Raw genomic sequence first — 15,701 nt, 5'->3', positions numbered from 1 at the left:
GTTAAATAAAGGTAACTACAAGGGCATGAGGGAGGAACTGACGAAAATCGACTGGGAGCAGAGCCTAGTGGGAAAGACAGTAGAACAGCAATGGCAGGAGTTTCTGGGAGTAATTGAGGACACAGTACAGAGGTTCATCCCAAAGAAAAGAAAGGTTATCAGAGGGGGGATTAGGCAGCCATGGCTGACAAAGGAAGTTAGGGAATGTATCAAAGCAAAAGAGAAAGCCTATAATGTGGCAAAGAGTAGTGGGAAGGCTACAAAAACAAACAGAGGATAACAAAGAGAGAAATAAGGAAAGAGAGGATCAATTATGAAGGTAGGCTAGCCATTAGGAATGATAGTAAAAGTTTCTTTAAAAACATTAAAAACAAACGGGAGGCAAAAGTAGACATGGGCCGCTCCAAAATGACACTGGTAATCTAGTGATGGGAGACAAGGAAATAGCTGAGGAACTAAATAAGTACTTTGCGTCAGTCTTCACAGTAGAAGACATCAGTAATATCCCAACAATTCAGGAGTCAAGGGCAGAGTTGAATATGGTAGCCATCACAAAGGAGAAAGTGCTAGAGAAACTAAGAGGTCAAAAAATTGATAAATCTCCGGACCAAGATGGACTACATCCTAGAGTTCTACAGGGGATAGCTGAAGAAATAGTGGAGGCGTTAGTTATGATCTTTCAAAAGTCACTGGAGTCAGGAAAAGTCCCAGAGGATTGGAAAATCGCTGTTGTAACCCCCCTGTTCAAGAAGGGAACAAGGAAAAAGATGGAAAATTATAGGCCAATTAGCCTAACCTCGGTTGTTGGCAAGATTCTAGAATCCATTGTTAAGGATGAGATTTCTAAATTCTTGGAAGTGCAGGGTCGGATTAGGACAAGTCAGCATGGATTTAGTAAGGGGAGGTCGTGCCTGACAAACCTGTTAGAGTTCTTTGAAGAGATAACAAATAGGTTAGACCAAGGAGAGCCAATGGATGTTATCTATCTTGACTTCCAAAAGGCCTCACGGGAGACTGCTGAGTAAAATAAGGGCCCATGGTATTCGAGGCAAGGTACTAACATGGATTGACGATTGGCTGTCAGGCAGAAGGCAGAGAGTTGGGATAAAAGGTTCTTTTTCGGAATGGCAACCGGTGACGAGTGGTGTCCCGCAGGGTTCAGTGTTGGGGCCACAGCTGTTCTCTTTATATATTAACGATCTAGATGACGGGACTGGGGGCATTCTGGCTAAGTTTGCCGATGATACAACGATAGGTGGAGGGGCAGGTAGTATGGAGGAGGTGGGGAGGCTGCAGAAAGATTTAGACAGTTTAGGAGAGTGGTCCAAGAAATGGCTGATGAAATTCAACGTGGGCAAGTGCGAGGTCTTGCACTTTGGAAAAAAGAATAGAGGCATGGACTATTTTCTAATAGGTGACAAAATTCATAATGCTGAAGTGCTGTCCAGGATTCTCTCAAGGTAAACTTGCAGGTTGAGTCCGTAATTAAGAAAGCAAATGCAATGTTGTCATTTATCTCAAGAGGCTTGGAATATAAAAGCAGGGATGTACTTCTGAAGCTTTATAAAGCATTAGTTAGGCCCCATTTAGAATATTGTGAGCAATTTTGGGCCCCACACCTCAGGAAGGACATACTGGCACTGGAGCGAGTCCAGCAGAGATTCACACGGTTGATCCCAGGAATGGTTTGGGGCTGGATTAGCACACGGCTAAATCGCTGGCTTTTAAAGCAGACCAAGGCAGGCCAGCAGCACGGTTCGATTCCCATACCAGCCTCCCCGAATAGGGGCCGGAATGTGGCGACTAGGGGCTTTTCACAGTAACTTCATTGAAGCCTACTCGTGACAATAAGCGATTTTCATTTTCATTTGTCATGGTAGTCCTAACATATGATGAACGTCTGAGGATCCTGGGATTATATTCATTGGAGTTTAGGAGGTTGAGGGGAGATCTAATTGAAACTTACAAGATAATGAGTGGACGTAGGGAAGTTGTTTCCATTAGCAGGGGAGACTAGGACCCGGGGGCACAGCCTTAGAATAAAAGGGAGTCACTTTAGAACAGAGATGAGGAGAAATTTCTTCAGCCAGAGAGTGGTGGGTCTGTGGGATTCATTGCCACAGAGGGCGGTGGAGGCCGGGATGTTGAGTGTCTTTAAGACAGAAGTTGATAAATTCTTGATTTCTCGAGGAATTTAGGGCTATGGAAAGAGAGCGGGTAAATGGAGTTGAAATCAGCCATGATTGAATGGTGGAGTGGACTCGATGGGCCGAATGGCCTTACTTCCGCTCCCATGTCTTTTGGTCTTAAGAGGCCATTCTGTCCTTCAAGTCTGCTCCGCCATTCATTATGATCCTGGCTGATTATGATCAGAGCAAAGCTGCCGACTCTCCCCTCGCCCTCTCAAAACGTGCCACGGCCAGGTCTATTCTTACCAATTCAAACGGTGAAGTGCCCAGCTCTCCCCTCATCCTTTCAAAACATGAGACTCCCGGCTCTCCTCGCGCCGTTTCAAATCCGGATTCGTTGTTTTTCTTGTTTCAAACAGTGCAGCTTGAGGCTACCCTCTAGCCGTTTCAAACCGTGAAGCTGCTTGGCCTGCTGTTAGCATTTTACACTGTTTAGCTCCTGGCTGTGCCATTGGATTTTTAAACCGGCAAGCTCCCTGCTCTCCTATCGCAATTTCAAACCGAGAATCTTCTGGCTCTCCTCCCGCCATTAAACTCTGAAGCTGCTGGCTCTCTACTCGCTGTCTCAAACCCCTAAAGCTCCACTCACTGATTCAAACGGTGAACTTGTTGGCTCTCCTCTTGCTCTTTGAAACGGTGAAGGTCCAGGTTCACCTCTCGCCATCTCAAACCGTTAAACTACTCGATCTGCTATTGTCATTTCAAACCGCAAAGTTCCCAGTTCTCCCTTCAATGCTGGAAACGGTGAAGGTTCCGGATCACCTCTCGCTGTTTCAAACCCGGTAGCTACAGGCGTTCCTCTCGCCGTTTCGAACTCTGAAGCTGTTGGATCTCTCCTCGACATTTTAAACTCTCTAGCTGCCGGATCTCTTCTCGCTTTTTCAAACCATCCAGCGCCTGGCTTTTCTCAAAGGCAGGCCTTCCTTTCCTTCCCAGGCAGCGCACTCCAGATTCTCACCACCCTCAGTGATTTTTTTTCTCAAATCCCCTTGGAATCTCCTGACCCTCACCCTAAAATTATGCCCCCATGCGACTGACCCCTCAACCAAAGGGAACAGTTGCTTCCTATTTACCCTGTCGAAACCCCTCAATCTTATACACCTCAATCATATCCCCCGTCCCCCACCACCAGCCTTCTCTGCTCAAACGAAAACAATCTTATAGTTCAGATGCTCCATCCCAGCTACATCCGTTTGAATCTCCTCAGTACCCTCGCCAGTGCAATCATCTCCCTCCTATATGAAAGCAAATTACTGCGGATGCTGGAATCTGAAACGAAGGAGAAAATTATGGAAAATCTCAGCAAGTCTGGCAGCATCTGTAGGGAGAGAAAAGAGCTAACATTTCGAGTCCAATGACTCTTTGTCAAAGCTATCAGACAGAGAAAGTGGGAAATATTTATACTGTAGAGTGAGAATTAAAGATGAGTCATAGCCACAGAAACCCAGGGAAACCGGGTGCTAATGGCCACAGAAACCAAGGGGAAAGAGTGCTCTTGGCAATCCCCAGAGGACAAAAGATGTGAACGGTCAAACAGCAGGGAAACTAACATCAGAGGATGAGCTGTAGATGAGGGGAAGGGGGAAGCAAGGAGGAGAAAGGTGAACGAAGAGTGGATAACATTTTGGGGGGGGGGGGGGGGGGGGTGGAATTAAATGTATATTAAGAAAGGAAGAAAAGGTAAAAAAAACTGTTGAAATGAAATGAAAACAAATGGGTCGAGGTGGGGTAGAACTGATCATCTGAAGTTGTTGAATTCGATGTTGAGACCGGAAGGCTGTAGCGTGCTTAACCGGAAGATGAGATGTTGTTCCTCCAGTTTGCGTTGCGCTTCATTGGAACATTGCAGCAGGCCAAGAACAGACATGTGGGCTTGGGAGCAGGGTCTTTTGTTAAAATGGCAAGCAACAGGAAGGTCAGGGTCCTGAATACGCACAGACCGAAGATGCTCAACCTTATGGCACCTTCCCATGCAATCGCTGAAGGTGTAACACCTGCCCCTTTACCTCTTTCATGCTTAACATCCCAGCCCCAAAACACTCATTCCAGGTTAAGCAGCATTTCACTTGCATCTCTTCCAATTTGGTCTACTGCATTCGCTGCTCCCAATGTGGTCTCCTCTATATCAGAGAGACCAAACGCAGACTGGGTGATCATCTACAGTTCATCCTCTGATGTTAGTTTCCCTGCTGTTTGACCTTTCACATCTTTTGTCCTCTCTGGGAACTGCCATTAGCACTCTTTCCCCTTGGTTTCTGTGGCCATTATTACCCGGTTTCCCTGGGTTTCTGTGGCTATGACTCATTTTTCATTCCTACTCCACAGTATAAATATCTCCCACTTTCTCTGTCTGTTAGCTTTGACAAAGAGTCATCGGACTCGAAACGTTAGCTCTTTTCTCTCCCTACAGATGCTGCCAGACTTGCTGAGATTTTCCAGCATTTTCTCCTTCATCTCCCTTCTATAGTGAGCTGACCAGAACATAGATTAACATAGAATTTACAGTGCAGAAGGAGGCCATTCGGCCCATCGAGACTGCACCGGCTCTTGGAAAGAGCACCCTACCCAAGATCAACACCTCCACCGATCCCCATAACCCAGTAACCCCACCCAACACTAAGGGAAATTTTGGACACTAAGAGCAATTTATCATGGCCAATCCACCTAACCTGCACATCTTTGGACTGTGGGAGGAAACCGGAGCACCCGGAGGAAACCCACGCAGACACGGGGAGGATGTGCAGACTCCGCACAGAACAGCACACAATACTCCAGCTGTGCCCTAACCCAATGTTCTGTCCAGCTCCATCATAACCTCCTTCCTCATATTCTATGCCTCTACTGATAAAGGCCTTAACTACCCTACTCACCTGCTCTGCCACCTTCAAGGATCAGTAAACAAATACTCATGTTCCATCTGTTCCTCTTGAGCTTCCTTGTGTCCTGCCATTCATTACATTCTCCCTTGTCCTGTTTCTTCTTCCAAAGTGCATCACCTGACACTTATCATTAAATACCAATCTTCCACTACTCTGCCCATCTGACCAACCCACCTATATCTTCCTCACTCAAGACTTTGAAAATAACCTGGAATTTGTCTCAGAATAAAGATTAAAGTCTACAGGCAGTGATTCTTACATCACTTCTCTATGGGTGAAGTGACAGATAAATCAGCGAGAGGCATTCCATCTTTGTTGCCTGAAAGCTACTTGCAACATCAGGTGGCAGGGCAAATCCCCAATACAGAAGTGTTGAATACCTGACATAAGAGCATACCACCAGAATTCAGCTTTGTTGGGTCAGTCATGGGTTTCATATGGAGGATTCCTATATGGCACAGGCAGTATTCTACAGTCAGCTGAGCACTGGAATCCATACCACAGGGCATCTCAAAGACATAAAGTCAGACTTCAGGTGGTGGCTATGGTTGACCGGTCGCACACAGTGTAGCTCCTGCATGGAAGTGTAGTTTTGGTGCCGAATAGGAAGGAGAGAAGAGGGCAGTGGATTCACCCCCAGTGTGAGATGACGACCGGCTACCAGACCCGATTAAAGTTGGTAAGAACACTTGCCCAGGAGTTGGAAGACCCTCGTGGCGCAACAGCAGTGGGAAAGACGGCGAGAAAGGTGTTTTTTTGTCGACGGCCAATTTACAGATGGAGCAGCAAATGTGTTTCGTCAAGGGGGAATTCAGACTGCAGTGCTAGGGGATGGATGCGAACTGGTCGGTGGAAATTGAGAGTGCGAGTGGAGTAATAGCTGGAGGCGCAGGGAGCGACGAGCAAGGAGATGGAGAGGACTGTATCGGATTAGAGCGATCAAATTGTCTCTTTGGAAGTCGAAATGGCGATGATGGGCTGGGCCGGGGTCAAACCCGGGTCCTCGTCACCGTGAGGCAGTAGTGCTAACCAGTGCACCGTGCCGCCCTTTTCTTATGAAGTGTGATGTTGATGTGTGTGCCTTGGTGTGGTTGGGGTGATGGGGGTTCCCCTGCCTGCGGTACCTGTTGAGAGAAAGGTGGAACTCTGTAGGGCGGCGGGAAGCGAGATGGGTCGATGAGGGGGGTGGGTGGATTAGAATGGGATAGGAGGTGGTGGTGAGGCTCTTTGTTTGGGCCTCCAGGTAGAAGTTGCCATGCTAGTAAACAGAAGCAGAGTGGGGGAGGAAGCTGTGGATCGTAATTGAGAAGCGAGTTGGGGCATTTTGAGCAGATGGGGGGGCGTAGGAAGAATGGATCCATGGAGGGTTCGGCACCCAGGTGAGAGGGAATACTCCTTTTTCTGCCATGTCCACTGGATATACTCTAGAATTAATTTCTTTATGGTGGGGAAGGAGGTGCTGCTGAGGGCGGGGGGTTGTGAGGACGGAGTATGCATCTAAAGTCTTCTCGGATCATGCGCCGTAAGATGTCGATGCGAGGCTGGAGTTGGAGTGGGCACAGAGACCAGGGTGGAAATTTGATTCGGGGTTATTGGCCAATAAACAACTTTGTGATAGGGCGCAATAGACGATAAAAGATTATGCAGAATACAATCAAAACGGGGTGGTCTCTGCAGCCACGTTCTGGGAGGCGTTAAAGGTGGTGGTTCAGCGGGAGGTGATTGAGTTCAAGGCCCTTAAGGATAAGGAGGAGCGAGGGAGGTTGTTGGAAGGCATTGCGGAGGTGGACAGTAGATATGTGGCGGTGTCGACAAGGGAGCTGTTGACGAAAGGAAGGATTTGCAGGGGCAATTTGATCAGTTAACGACAGGGAAGGTAACGGGTCAGCTCTGGAGCCATGCTGTTAGGTAATTTGGACATTCTGAATTCTCCCTCCGTGAACCTGAAACAGGTGCTGGAATGTGATGACTAGGGGCTTTTCACAGTAACTTCATTTCAGTGTTAATGTAAGCCTACTTGTGACAATAAAGATTATTATTAGTGTGATGGAGATAACAGTACTGGTGAGAAGGCCAGTCAGTTGCTGGCACATCAGCTGAGGAGACTTGTGGTCTTGGGCCGAGCAGTTTCCATACAGGCTGTGATGCAGCCAGATAGGATATTTTCTGTGTGCATCTGTAAAAGTTGGTAAGAATTAATGTGGACATGATGAATTTCCTTAGTTTCCTGAGGAAGTATAGGCACTGTTGTGCTTTCTTGGTAGTAGCGTCCACATGGGTGGACCAGGACATATTTTTGGAGATGTGTGCCCCTAGATATTTGAAACTGCTAACCATTTAAACCTCGGCCCCGTTGATGCTGCTAGGGGTGTGTACAGTACTTTGCTTCCTGAAGTCAATGACCAGCTCTTTGTTTTGCTGGCATTGAGGGATAGATTGTTGTCGCTGCACCACTCCAGTAGGTTCTCTATCTCCCTCCTGTATTCTGACTCGTCGTTATTCGAGATCCGGCCCACTATGGTTGTATCGTCATCAAACTTGTAGATGGAGATGGAGCTGGAAAAGATTAACGTAGATGGAGCCGGAAAAGATCAACGTAGATGGAGACGGAAAAGATCAACAAAGTCTTTGAGGACTTTTACAGCGTGTTGTGCAGCTCGGAGCCTGGGGCAGAGGCGGCGGTTATGGGATCAATGAGGCACTGGAGAATGGGGAGCTGCCGAACACGCTGGCGCAGGCCTCTAATTCTTTGATTCCAAAGAAAGACAATGACCCACTGGAATGTGCTTCATACAAGCCAATTCCATTATTAAATATGGATGTAAAGATTCTGGCAAACTCATTGGCCAATCGATTGAAGAGGCGTGTGCTGGAGATAGTGGCAGCAAGATTTGTGAAGGTGCAGTGTTTATCCAGTAAATTTAGGAAGCTACTGAACGTGGTCATGACCCCATCGGGCAGCAGGGTGCCGGACGTGATAGCAGCAGAGAAAGCCTTTGACCGTGTTGAATGGCTATTTGTTTGAGGTACTGAGGAGGTTTGGGCTGACATTGGTGGCATGGGTACGATTGCTCTATTCATTCTCCAAGGATGGGGTGGAGTCAAGTTTTTGTAGGCTGCATAGGGGAACGAGGCAGGGGTCACCGTTACTTTTGCATTGACAATTGAGTCGCTGGTGAATACGCTCCAGGCCTCAGAAGAGTGGTGGGGGATTGTGGGGGTAGCACAGGGTGTTGCGATTTGCAGACTACTTGCTATTTGCAGTGCATACGTTGAATAGCATGGGAAGAATTATGGCGTTGCTGGGAATGTTTGGGGCCTCTTCAGGGTACAAATTGAATGTAGGAAAGAGCAAGGTCTTCCTGGCGAATGAGTTGGGAAGGAACATGAGCCTGGGGGCTCTGCCGTTCAAGATTGCAAAGGTTCGGTTTAGATATTTGGGGATCCAGGTCACAAGATGCCTGGGCAGCGATGCACGGGTGGAATTTAGCAGGACTGGTAAAGGGGGATCTAAAGAGGTGGGATGCCCTGCCACTGGCAGGGAGGGTAGTTTATAAAGATGAAAATGCTGCCCAGGTTAATGGGTTAATTGCCAGGTTTGCGTATACTTTCCAATCTCTCCCAATTTTTCTTCCCAAAGCCTTTTTTCGGAGGGTCAATGGATTAGTCGCCAGGTTTGTGGGTGGGTAAGACAAAACGGGTCAGTAAGGCGTTGCTGCAGAGTAAAAGGCAGGTAGAGGGGTTAGCACTACTGAATCCGCTGCAATAATTTTGGGCAACCAATGTGGAGAAGGTGAGGTAATGGTTGGGCAGGGGTCGGATTGGGTGCGGGTGGAGGAGGACTCCTGTAAGGGGTCAAGTCTGAGAGCCATGTTACCGGCCCAGCTCCCGTTTGCCCCGGGGAAATATTCTAATAGCCCAGTGGTGGTTTCTTCGATAAAGATTTGGAACCAGCTGAATGTTCAATCTCCACACGGACAGTGACCCAGAGCCGGGATCGAACCTGGGACCTGGCGCCGTGAGGCAGCAGTGCTACCCAGTGCACCACCGTGCTGCCCTTGGATGGGATGCATGAGAGGTGGTGAGGGGAAGGAGTAGAATGAGTGAGAGACCTGTATCTGGAGCGGTTTGCGGAGCAGGCGGTGTTGAGCGAAATTAGAGTTGCCGAGGGGAAGAGTGTTCTTATACCTACAGGTGTTAGACTTTGCACTGAAAGAACTACCTGGGTTCCTGTCATTACAGATATATGGGGAGAGGGGAGGATTGGGGATATAAATGGATGGTTTGGAAAAAAAGAATTGGCACTGCTGAATAGGATTAAGGGCAAATGGGAGGAGGAACTGGGGATTGAGCTAGGATGGGGGGATATGGAGTGAGGTGCTGCGCTGGGTCAACGCAATCCCCTCGTGCGGGAGGATGAGTCTTATTCAATTTAAGATTTAATTCACAGGTGTATATAATAATCTTTATTAGTGACTCAAGTAGGCGTACATTGACACAGCAATGAAGTTCCTGTGAAAGTCCCCTAGTCGCCACACTCCGGCACCTGTTTGGGTACACCAAGGGAGAATTCAGAATGTCCAATTCACCTAGACAAGGGCCTGGGTGAGTGGATTTTTCCTGGGGGCAGAAGATTGTTTGGAGGTGTGGAAGGGGGTCGGTGAACCACGCCCATATGTTCTGGGTGTGTGAGATAAATTGGAGGGGTTGGGAGACGGAGACTAAGGTTTTGTCGGAGATACTGGTGTTTGGGGTAACGGCATGCCCCCCTGGTGGCGATATTCGGGGATGTCGGAAATGCAAGAGCTGCAGGGGAGAAGGGGGCCAATGTGGTGGCCTTCACCTCCTTGATTGCCCCGCAGAGGATACTGGTTGAATTGCCGATCGGCAATGACACCAGGGGTGACTGAATGAGCGGGGGATCTGCAGGAATTTCTGAGCTTGTCGATGTGCTGCGATTGGTGAGGCAGAGGCCGGTCCCCAAAAGAGGCCGAATACTGGTTGTGGAGAAGATTAAGTTTGCCCTGAAGAGGTCTCGGAGGATGGGTTCTGCGTGAAATGGTACCCGTTCTTATCCAATTGCTTTGTCACTGGCCGGTTTGGGGGGGGACGGGACATAAGAGGGGGAAAATTTGCACAAACAATGTATGTTAATGGATGTTCTCTGTAACTATAATTGGTTTGAGTTTGGAATAAGATACATTTTTAAAAAGATATAAAGACAATCAGAAAGCCAACTTCAGAACTTGCAAGCTGAATGGGGCGGGGGGGGGGGGGGGGGCACAGAACCTTGGTCAGACCCAAATGGAGAAATCTGCATCAATAAGCAATTTTTGACATTTGAGGAGAACTGTCAAGTGCCTTCAGGAAAAATTAGTAAAGCCAAAGCCTCTAGCCATCCCTCCAACATGGACTTCATATGCAGTATGTGAAATCAAGTATTGGCCCAGTGTCAAACACGAGACGACATCAGCCTAGGCCGTAAAGAGGTTTATGTTGAGCAGTCGACTGTCGAAGTGACAGAGGAATTCTGCTGCTGTTTGCAGCTACTCCTACAAGGAGTACGTCACTCTCCCCCATCTTTTGTCAACATCACACATCCATTGGAGCTCATCAGAAATCACTCTGTGACATGACTGTCATCCAACTAGGCCCAAGTCAACCTCTTTCTGCTGTCCTCCATTTAACGCTCGAGAAGAGATCTCTGCTGCTTTTCAGCTCTGATCAAAAAGTGTGAAGAGAAGCCATGGCAGGTAATGCAAGATATGCAGTGGAGGGTGGTGTGGCCAACCAGGACAAAGGTGCAGACAGGTCGAGAAAGAGGAGGGATAGTTTCCCATGGTTGCAATCACCCAGGATACCAATTTGACTTTGATATGAGCAATTACAGTGCATTTGAGAGCTTCAAACATGGACCTGTGTGAAAGATAGGCACGGATATGGGAAGTGACAAAATGCTCAAAAGACATGAAAGAGGAAAGGGAAGTTGGAGATTGGATAGTAGTTTGCAAGGGCAAAAGGGGGATGATATCAAAAGATTTGAAGGGGGGATCAATAATTGAGGAAAAGGAACTATTAATGTCAACATACTAGGGGGCCAGGAAGGGAAGCTATGTGGTCGCCAATTTGGAAAAAATAGGGTTGAGGTAGCAAGAGGTGGGTCTTGCAGGTAAAATGAGATTGAAGAGGGCATGATGAGAGACAGGAGGGACACTAGTGGGAAAAAAAGTTCACCAGGGAGGCACCTTTGATGAGGTTTCGCCAAGGGATCAGGGGAAGTGAGCATGACATTGAATACACAAGAAAACAACACTTTGTGGGACCTATTCTTTTGTAAACATGTTCTGAGAACTTACGCAAACTGTCCGGTAAACTGGAAAATACATTGGTTCTCCACGCCACAAGGAAAATGAAAGCTCTTCGGACATTTCGTAATGGCACAGCCTATTGATGCACCACGTTGTTTGCAGACCCGGCATTTCTGTAAAAATAATTGAATATCAAACATTTACTGTCTAGTTGGAAAATCTATCAATAGTGTACAAGCTTCAGAAAAAATATTATGAATTAATTTCCCTCCAAGCTACAAGTCCATTGAAATGAGAAATATTTGTTCACAATATATTTGCAGTAACTTTGCGGCTTGGATAATGCTTATATTTCCCAAAGCAAAACAAATAATCACAGGTGATAATTTATTTCTTTCCGCAATCAAAATGCTGTGGTTTCACATTATCTAACTTTATTGATATCCTTTACAAGCAACAGAAGGAAGATGCTTTTGATTCTACCATTTAAAATTTGATATCTTGATATCCAGTGATCAAAGGATGTGTTCAAATTTATCACACCATTCATTCAACAGAACCAGTGTTTAACTAATTACCTTTATTTCAGAAAAGACCCCAAAGGGCTTCAGGGAGACATAGCCATAAAACGGACATCGAGCCAGAGGAGGAGAGTGGTGCCCAAATGTTGATCAGGTGTATTTTAAAGAAGTCCTTTGTAGCCATCTGGGATGGCCACTTACAAAGAAGCATGGACACTCGCAAAGATTCAAGGGAAATATGGCCAGCACAAGATTCAGGCAGGCTCAGAGACTAAATGTATATTTGGAAGCAGAGAACCAGACAGTATCGAAACCCCCAGCCGATTTGCATTCTAATGAACCATTTCCCTAAGACAAAGGACTGGTACTCAGGTAACCGATACAATTCCAGACACATCGGCGCCACTCCCTTTACTCAGGAAGCATAAACAGCAAGGTCAATGTCCTCTTAGGACACGCCCAGCCATCCAGGCACCCGCCACTTTATTGGCTCACATCGAAGGCAGTGATCGAAGTCTGACGAATTATTGGGTCCAAACCCAAGGACTGCCCAAAAGAGTGCAAAACCCCCCAAGGATAAAGAGAGTCACTGCCATGTGTTCGATCCCTTTTGGCCCTGGCACACCGGCAACGTCTATCTCCAACTGTAGCACCACGACCAGAAGCAAGTCCAAGTTTAACGCTCACTACCAGACGGATGAGCCTAGCTGAACCGCAGTTACTTCTCCAGACCCAGCAGATCCAGATTCGAACAATGGCCACTGTTCCTCTGACCTAAGCCGGGTGCCTGAAGTTAAGAACAGGTTGTCATAGTGTTAGGTGTAATTTAGCTCGTAGTGTTTATGTTGCATGTATAAGTTAATCTTGTGTGTAAATAAAGTATTATTGAACTTGAACTAACTAACTGGTTGTTGGGTCTATGATCGATATCTGGTTGAACCTTGGTGGTATCATTTGATATCTGGTGACTCTGAAAGCAATATAATATCAATATCTAGACAAAGAAGGGCAACCTTATTGACTGCCATATTTATAGCGAGTAAATATAGCAACACCTTAAGGAAAGGAGAGGGAGATTGCAAAAGGACGAGAATTCCAACAAACGTCTCTCTGTTCCATCACATCTGTCATGTATGGTGCAAAAAAGGCTGAACTGCAGAAAGTTGCCATGGTGGATTAGGGCAAAGTTATGAAGGGAATTAAATGCAAGGATGAGAATCTGAAATTGAGGTAGTGGAAGGATCCGGAGTCGATGAAGGCCAATGAGGGATGGCTGATGAGCAAGTAGGACATACTGCGGGATAAAGGTTATGTATAAGAAAGTTTTTGACAACGTCCGGGTGCGGTGATGCACTGCTAAGCTGCACGTTTCGGCACCTCCCGTTCCAACAGACTTTTGGGCTCTTATCGGGAGCGCCAACGGAATTTTTTTTCGACCTAACCCAGTGTGGGGTGACGAAGGAAGGAGTCCCCCCGGGTGTGTATGGAAACTCTGGCGGTAGTGGCCAGATTGCGAAGGATCCTTAGGAGCAGCGGCATAGAAGAGAAGGGAGAAGCAAGATGGCGGCGGATGGAGCCCAGATGATGTGGGGCCCGGACCAGCAGGAGTTTCTCCGACGATGAGTGGAGGAGCTCAAGAAAGAGGTGCTGGCGTCGATGCTACTGGCAATCGAGGGACTGAAGGAAACACAAAAGGTCCAGGCGATGGAGCTCCGTGGAGTGAAGGCAAAGGCAGCCGAGAATGAAAATGAGATACAGAGCCTGGTGGTAAAAACGGAGACACACGAGGCACTACACAAGAGGTGCATAGAAAGGCTGGAAGCCCTGGAGAACAGCTTGAGGAGGAAAAACCTACGGATTCTAGGTCTCCCCGAAGGTGCAGAGGGAGCTGACGCTGGGGCTTATGTGAGCACGATGCTCCATACACTAATGGGAGCTGAGGCCCCAACGGCCCCCCTGGAAGTGGAGGGAGCGTACCGGGTCCTCGTGAGAAGACCAAAGGCAGGTGAAACACCAAGAGCAATAGTGGTGAAGTTCCATCGCTACAGGGACAGAGAGATGGTCCTGAGCTGGGCCAAGAAGGCACGGAGTAGCAAATGGGAGAATGCGGTGATTCGTGTGTATCAGGACTGGAGTGCGGAGGTGGCGAGAAGGAGGGCGAGCTTTAACCGGGCCAAGGCGGTGCTCCATAGGAAGAAAATTAAATTTGGGATGCTGCAGCAGGCGCGACTGTGGGTCACGCATCAGGGCAAGCACCACTACTTTGAGATGGCGGAGGAGGCATGGACATTTGTCCAAGAAGAGAAACTGGACTAGATTTGAGAGTTTGATGTTTGGAGAGAAGCAGCGAGGTGGTGGTACAGAAATGTAAAGTGGGGAAAGGGGAGGGCTATTGTACAGCAATGTTGGACGGGGAATTTCTCTCCCCCCGATGGGGGGGACACGAAGAAATGTGGGCGCCGGTGGGAAAAGGGACAGGGAAGGGGAATGAGGGAACTGCGCCATAGGGGGCGGGGCAGAGAGGAAAGCGCGGGTATTTTCCCGCGCTATGGAAATTATAGCGGGAAAACGGGCGCAGGAAGGAGGGGAGCCCCACACGCAGGGAGGTCAAAGAGTGAACGGGGGAAGCCGAGGTCAGCCAGAGTTAGCTGACTTCCGGAAGCAATATGGGGGAGTAATTAAGCTAGAGGGGGATCTAGCGGGGGGGGGGGGGGGGGGGGGGGATCAACTCGGTTGCTGCTGCTGAGTGCAAGGGGGAGCTGGTAAGAGATGAGGTGGTCGGGGCGGGAAGGCACTACCTGGGGACAGACGGGTGCGCGGGACCTGGATGAGGAGATGGCCTAAAAAAGTGGATGGCTAGTCGACGAGGGGGGGGGGTGAATGGCCCCCCAATCCGGCTGATCACGTGGAATGCGAGAGGCTTAAATGGGCCGATTAAGAGGGCACGCGTGTTTGCGCACTTAGAGACTGAAGGCGGACGTAGTCATGCTCCAGGAGACGCACCTGAAGTTGGCGGATCAGGTTAGCCTAAGAAAAGGATGGGTGGGACAGGTATTCCACTCATGGTTGGACGCGAAAAACAGAGGGGTGGCAATATTGGTGGGGAAACGTGTATCATTCGAGGCCAAGAACATAGTGGTGGACAGTGGGGGCAGATACGTGATGGCGAGTGGCAGACTGCAGGGCGAGGCGGTTGTGCTGGTGAATGTTTATGCCCCGAATTGGGATGATGCGGGATTCATGAAGCGAATGCTGGGACGTATCCCGGACCTGGAGGTGGGAAATTTGATAATGGGGGCGGGGGACTTTAACACAGTTCTGGATCCAGGGCTAGACCGGTCCAGATCCAGGACCGGGAGAAGGCCGGCAGCGGCCAAGGTGCTTGAGGGATTTATGGAACAAATGGGGGGAGTGGATCCGTGGAGATTCACCAGGCCAATGGCTAAAGAGTTCTCTTTCTTCTCCCACATCCATAAGGTATATTCCCGGATAGACTTTTTTGTTTTGGGAAGGGCACTGATCCCGAAAATGGCAGGAACGGAGTACTCGGCCATAGCCGTCTCAGACCACGCCCCGCATTGTGTGGATCTGGAACTAGGAGAGGAAACTAGAACTAGATCGCCACTCTGGCGACTAGATATGGGACTACTGGCGGACGAGGGGGTCTGCGGAAGGGTGAGGGGGTGTATTGAGCGATACCTGGAGGTCAACGACGATGGGGAGGTTCAGGTGGGGGTAGTATGGGAAGCGCTGAAGGCGGTGGTTAGAGGAGAGCTGATCTCCATTAGAGCCCACAAGGGGAAA

The 15,701-nt window shown here is 48.4% G+C and overlaps 1 protein-coding gene across 2 annotated transcripts in view; it reads right to left on the bottom strand.

Annotated features, from left to right (window-relative positions):
- Positions 1-15,701, bottom strand: part of LOC140398981 (G2/M phase-specific E3 ubiquitin-protein ligase-like) — a 449,971-nt gene that overhangs the window by 278,326 nt on the left and 155,944 nt on the right. For both annotated transcript variants that reach the window (XM_072488016.1, XM_072488009.1), the window contains one exon: positions 11,425-11,549. In XM_072488016.1, coding sequence (XP_072344117.1) covers positions 11,425-11,549 — 125 coding nt within the window. The remainder of the gene's footprint in view (positions 1-11,424; positions 11,550-15,701) is intronic.

This window comes from Scyliorhinus torazame, chromosome 2 (genome assembly GCF_047496885.1).
Source record: "Scyliorhinus torazame isolate Kashiwa2021f chromosome 2, sScyTor2.1, whole genome shotgun sequence".
NCBI classification, from domain to species: domain Eukaryota; kingdom Metazoa; phylum Chordata; class Chondrichthyes; order Carcharhiniformes; family Scyliorhinidae; genus Scyliorhinus; species Scyliorhinus torazame.
Note: the sequence above shows the minus strand (reverse complement) of the source record. Positions and strands in the feature narration are given on the sequence as shown.